General features: G+C 46.0%; 1 protein-coding gene across 1 annotated transcript; it reads left to right on the top strand.

Moving 5' to 3' along the window:
• Nucleotides 1-1,687: 1,687 nt before the first annotated feature.
• Nucleotides 1,688-4,386, top strand: LOC136519376 (tubulin alpha-1 chain). Its single transcript, XM_066512799.1, has 4 exons — nucleotides 1,688-1,906; nucleotides 2,697-2,931; nucleotides 3,030-3,400; nucleotides 3,495-4,386. Exons 1-4 carry the CDS (start codon nucleotides 1,814-1,816, stop codon nucleotides 4,149-4,151), a joined length of 1,356 nt encoding a protein of 451 aa, XP_066368896.1. The 5' UTR covers nucleotides 1,688-1,813; the 3' UTR covers nucleotides 4,152-4,386.
• The last annotated feature ends 1,222 nt before the right edge of the window (nucleotides 4,387-5,608 follow it).

Genomic DNA, 5,608 nt, shown 5'->3' with positions numbered 1-5,608 from the left:
ATTAATCCATCATCACCACATGTTTACTGTAGCACCACATTGTCAAATCATGGACTAATTAGGCCTAAGAGATTCGTCTCGTAAATTAGTCGCAAACTGTGCAATTAGTTTCATAATTAGTATATATTTAATACTCCATGCATGTGTCTAAAGATCCGATGGGACAACGACTAAAGTTTAGTAGGAGACACCCTTAGCTAGGCAAGGCAAGGCTAGAAAAGGAACCAAGCATGCCCATACTCTCTGCATCACAAAATAAGTGTCACTATAGTATTCGTGTCGGTCAAACTTTTTTTTTGTTCGACTAGGTTTGTATAAAATATTTGCAACATTTATATTTTCAAATAAACTTATATTATAAAAATAGATTTAACAATCTATCTAATGGCTCCGTTCGCTTGGCTAAAAAAATAAGCCAAAGCTGAATTGTTGTGAGAGAAAAATAAGGTTTTGATTGAAAAAAGAAGCCAAACAAATTGGCTTTTAAAGTAAACAGAACGGAGCCAATGATGTTAATTATGTATTATATATATTGATTTTTTTACATATTTGATCGAAGTCGGGAGCGTTTGATTCTTGTTAAGCGAGAACCATACTAGATGCACGCAAAGCACAGGCGCTGGCCACGACCTGGATGCATGCGTGGGCGCAATGTTAAAAAAAACTCACGCACCGCCAAAAAAGTTTCTGGTGAGTCTAATTTCTAATATTTTAAGCTTTCGTTGTTCAAAATTGTTGAAGAAACTTTTTTGGGCCACGTTTAGTTGGCCGAATTCGGCGTCGTGCAGCACTGTAGCGCGTTGTAGTATTTCGTTTATATTTGGTAATAATTATTCAATCGTTAACTAATTAGGTTTAAAATGTTCGTCTCGCAAAGTACAACATAACTGTGCAATTAGTTTTTGATTTCGTCTATATTTAATACTCCATGCTTGTACTACAAGTTTGATGTGACGGAAAATCTTTTTTTTTTTTTTGTATAGTGTTAAAATTGGGAGTTAGGAGCAACTAAACAGTGCCTGGGATGGTCTCGATTCACTAGTTCGTTTCTTGCCTGGTAAACCCGCTCCGCCAACGGCCAGGGCAGCGTCGGCACTTCCGCTCCGCCATTTCAAAATTTGAAAATATCAGCGCGGCACCGACGAAGCGGAACCACCCGTCCAAATCGACACCCACGTCGAGCGTCTCACCTCACTCACCTATAAATGGGTCCCACCGTATGCCTGGCCCACAGACAGGTAAGATGTCGCCGCTGGTGCTGTCTTCTCGCAACGAACGTTATGTGAACCGTGAATAGATCACCAACTGCTTTTTTTAGAGCTACAGTCGTGGACACGCACAGAACTGGAGTACAAGAAAGTTTCTGGGGCCCATTTAACAGACAATAATAGGCAGCGGTGGGTTGCGGCTTGTCGCAACTCAGGTACACCAACAAAAAGCGAAGTAATTTTGAAATATTTTGCTCCTAAGTCCTAATAAGTGCCGGATTAGCCGGCTTGGCACTGTCTGTGGCAGTGGCACGAACAAACCGACAGTTGCACGGACGAGGAGCCCGAACCGTGAAAACAATCGAAAACCCAGGGGCTCAGACGCAAAAACACCGTTTTCTCCCCTCGCTTTGGCTTCGGCGGCACTCCATCGTGGCCCAGGCTGTCGTTCCGTTCTATAAAGCGAGCCGAGTGGGAGGCAGCGGAACCCTAAGCCGAGCACCGCAGAGACAGGCGTCTTCGTACTCGCCTCTCTCCGCGACTCAAAGCTTTCCGCCTTCTCCCATTTCCGACACCCGCCGCCGCTCCACCCTTCAGACGACACCATGAGGGAGTGCATCTCGATCCACATCGGCCAGGCCGGTATCCAGGTCGGAAACGCGTGCTGGGAGCTCTACTGCCTCGAGCATGGCATTCAGGTAAAGATCCGTCCATTTCCTCTTCCGTTGTCGCGCTGTTGACGTAGATCTGTAATCGGTATGTGAGTTTCGTCGCTGATGCGTGCTGGATCTGGCGGGACTGAATCGGGAGACGAATTAGTATTTCAAATCGGTAGATTTGTACGGATCTGGCTGTATGTGATGGTGGTTGCCCAGATCCGCCTTTGCTAGGTCAGATCCGTAGATCTGGTGAAATGGTGTCTGATCGAGGTCGCGATTATTTGTTATCTGTAATTTTGGATAGAGTATTTGAATAGGAATCACTCGATATTGCACATTATTTTCCATGATCCAGTAAATTTAGTAATTATATATTGATTTTGCCTATACGTGTGGTAGACCTGAGTGCTCTGAAAGTTTAAATGCACTGTCACTTTGGATCTGTAAATATTCATAGGCCAAGTTTGTATTGCCTGTTTATATGTAGATCCTTGATGTACACATGCAGAGTACAGTATGTTAATTTGATGTACATCTATTCGTATTGTTATTAGATCTGCAAAAGATTAATACACATCAGGCTTAGGCACCTTAATCCAATTGCTTCTTCTTGTTTAGATCTGCTAGAAATGGGATAGAGACTGGCATTCTGTATTATGTAATCATTGTTTGAAACATGGTCATTCAGGCACGAGTTTACCTTAAGATCGTGCATCTGCCTGGTGTACTAGTGTAGGTGGCATTCAATTTTACACTGACTGCATTTGAATCATATGGCCTCCTTTTGTAATTTGCATAAATAAGGATGCTTTGTTTGTATTCTATTCAGGCTGATGGCCAGATGCCTGGTGACAAGACCATTGGGGGAGGTGATGATGCTTTCAACACCTTCTTCAGTGAGACTGGCGCTGGGAAGCACGTCCCCCGTGCTGTGTTTGTTGACCTTGAGCCCACTGTCATCGATGAGGTGAGGACTGGCACCTACCGCCAGCTCTTCCACCCAGAGCAGCTCATCAGTGGCAAGGAGGATGCAGCCAACAACTTCGCCCGTGGTCACTACACCAGTAAGTAATCTGATCTGATCTTCAGTTTACATGGGTCCCAGATATATATTCCCTCTGTAATGAACATCTTACTTAAACTTGATTTGCTTCTCTTGCGGTTGGCAAGGAGATTGTTGACCTGTGCCTTGACCGCATCAGGAAGCTTGCCGATAACTGCACTGGTCTCCAGGGCTTCCTTGTGTTCAACGCTGTTGGTGGAGGAACTGGCTCTGGACTTGGTTCCCTCCTTTTGGAGCGCCTGTCTGTTGATTACGGCAAGAAGTCCAAGCTTGGGTTCACTGTGTATCCATCCCCCCAGGTCTCTACCTCGGTGGTTGAGCCATACAACAGTGTCCTGTCCACCCACTCTCTCCTCGAGCACACTGATGTCGCTGTCCTTCTCGACAATGAGGCCATCTATGACATCTGCCGCCGCTCCCTTGACATCGAGCGCCCAACCTACACCAACCTCAACAGGCTTGTGTCCCAGGTACTGTCTTGGTCTGCCTTTGCATTCTGCCAGGTAAACGTTCAGAAATCTGGGCTTTTGTCTCTAAGCATCAGCTGTTACTGATGTTGTTCAGGTCATCTCATCCCTGACTGCCTCCCTGAGGTTCGACGGTGCTCTTAATGTGGATGTGAATGAGTTCCAGACCAACCTGGTGCCCTACCCGAGGATCCACTTCATGCTTTCCTCCTATGCTCCAGTTATCTCCGCTGAGAAGGCCTACCACGAGCAGCTGTCCGTGGCGGAGATCACGAACAGCGCCTTCGAGCCATCGTCCATGATGGCCAAGTGCGACCCCCGCCATGGCAAGTACATGGCCTGCTGCCTCATGTACCGCGGTGATGTGGTCCCTAAGGACGTGAATGCTGCTGTGGCCACCATCAAGACCAAGCGCACCATCCAGTTTGTGGACTGGTGCCCAACTGGCTTCAAGTGCGGCATCAACTACCAGCCTCCTAGCGTGGTGCCCGGTGGTGACCTGGCCAAGGTGCAGCGTGCTGTGTGCATGATCTCCAACTCCACCAGTGTTGTGGAGGTGTTCTCCCGCATCGACCACAAGTTCGACCTGATGTACGCCAAGCGTGCCTTCGTGCACTGGTACGTAGGTGAGGGTATGGAGGAGGGCGAGTTCTCTGAGGCCCGTGAGGACCTGGCTGCGTTGGAGAAGGACTACGAGGAGGTCGGTGCTGAGTTCGAAGAGGGTGAGGATGGCGACGAGGGTGATGAGTACTAGAAGCTTTGTGGTGCCACTGTGTCGGACCTGTTTGCAATTATCCCGTGATCTGCCCAGAGTGGCTCGTTGTATCGTGTTTGTGTGTCTATCGGATCTGAACTTTTCTGTCATTGTGTGGTTTACGACACCTGATGTTGTAAGACTTGTGGTTAATTCCCCTGCTTTGCTACTTGGTTATTAAGAATCGTTATTGTCTATATTGGTGCTTCTTGATCTCTGTGATGCACTTCGTTTATCGCCTGGTTTGTCTTGTCATCGGCGTAATCTAGTTGGATGACTGTCTTGCTGTCGTGTCGTCTTGTCATCATTGGTGTGTATTGTTTGGGTCATGTTTAGTTTCATCAAATTCCTAACTTTGACACTACGTAAAAAGAAAATTCTCCGTCACATTAAACTTGCGTTACATGCATGGAGTATTAAATGTTGACGAAATCAAAAACTAATTGCACAGTTTGATTGTACTTTGCGAGACGAACGTTTTGAGTCTAATTAGTCAATAATTGGACAATTATTACCAAAATAAAAACAAAACACTACAGTGCGTTATCGTCACCGCTCTTTCCGGCGGCGCCAACTCTGGCGAGCAACTAAACGCGGCCTTGATGCATCGAGCCTCTTGTAAGCGTACGTCGGTTACAGAGTGAATATCCTGAACACGAGTAGCAGACAGATTTCCAGTCCACCCCTCCGTTTTAGGGCCAGTTTAGTTCCCCAAAATTTTGTCAAATTTTCAAGATTTTTTGTCACATCGAATATTTAGACGCATGCATGAAGCATTAAATATAAATAAAAAATTAAACTAATTATACAGTTTAGACGAAATCCACGAGATGAATCTTTTAAGCTTAATTAGACTATGATTGAACACTAATTATCAAATAACAACGAAAACAGCTACAGTACATTTTGCCAAAATTTTTAGCATCTAAACAAGGCCTTAGGCTACTCCGCTTCTTGGTCTGCCGTTCTGCCAAGCAAAGGAAGCGGTGTCTCATTTGGGAAAGGCGGCAGAAAATTTGAAGAGACTCGGCTGCGATCATTTATGAAAGTAATGGCCGCAGCGGTGCTTTGTTGATGCTTTGGAAGAAAGAAATAGTGATTCAGTGCAAAGGTGTTTCACAGTATTATATTAATGTTATTATTCGGGATGAAGGAGATTGGAGGTTAACTGGGATTTATGGGGAGCCTACCTGGGAACACAAACACCGAACACGGGAAGCAATGCGCTCTTTCAACGCTAGCTTGGCTCTCCTTGGCCGGCTCCGGGACATTTTAATGGGATTCTATATCACTATGAGGGCTACTTTGGCAGCCCAAATTTTCGGCAGGATCCCAACGATTTCTTTGAGCCACTCTCCCCCGTGCCAATCTCCCCCGGGCCAAATTTTGGTGCTCTTTGGAAGCCCACCAACCCGAGGTTCGCAGCCCGTTTCCCTTCGTTTTCCATGCGGAAATAA

Source organism: Miscanthus floridulus, chromosome 2, assembly GCF_019320115.1.
Source record: "Miscanthus floridulus cultivar M001 chromosome 2, ASM1932011v1, whole genome shotgun sequence".
Taxonomy (NCBI): domain Eukaryota; kingdom Viridiplantae; phylum Streptophyta; class Magnoliopsida; order Poales; family Poaceae; genus Miscanthus; species Miscanthus floridulus.
This window is presented reverse-complemented; position numbering and strand designations above follow the sequence as displayed.

What these genes read in the sequence shown, in the direction of transcription:
- LOC136519376 (XM_066512799.1), top strand. Translation starts at nt 1,814, where the DNA reads ATGAGGGAGTGCATCTCGATCCACATCGGCCAGGCCGGTATCCAGGTC. An exon ending in CGCCCGTGGTCACTACACCA is followed by an intron (nt 2,932 to 3,029) that starts GTAAGTAATCTG and finishes CTTCTCTTGCGG; the next exon opens with TTGGCAAGGAGATTGTTGAC. An exon ending in TCAACAGGCTTGTGTCCCAG is followed by an intron (nt 3,401 to 3,494) that starts GTACTGTCTTGG and finishes GATGTTGTTCAG; the next exon opens with GTCATCTCATCCCTGACTGC.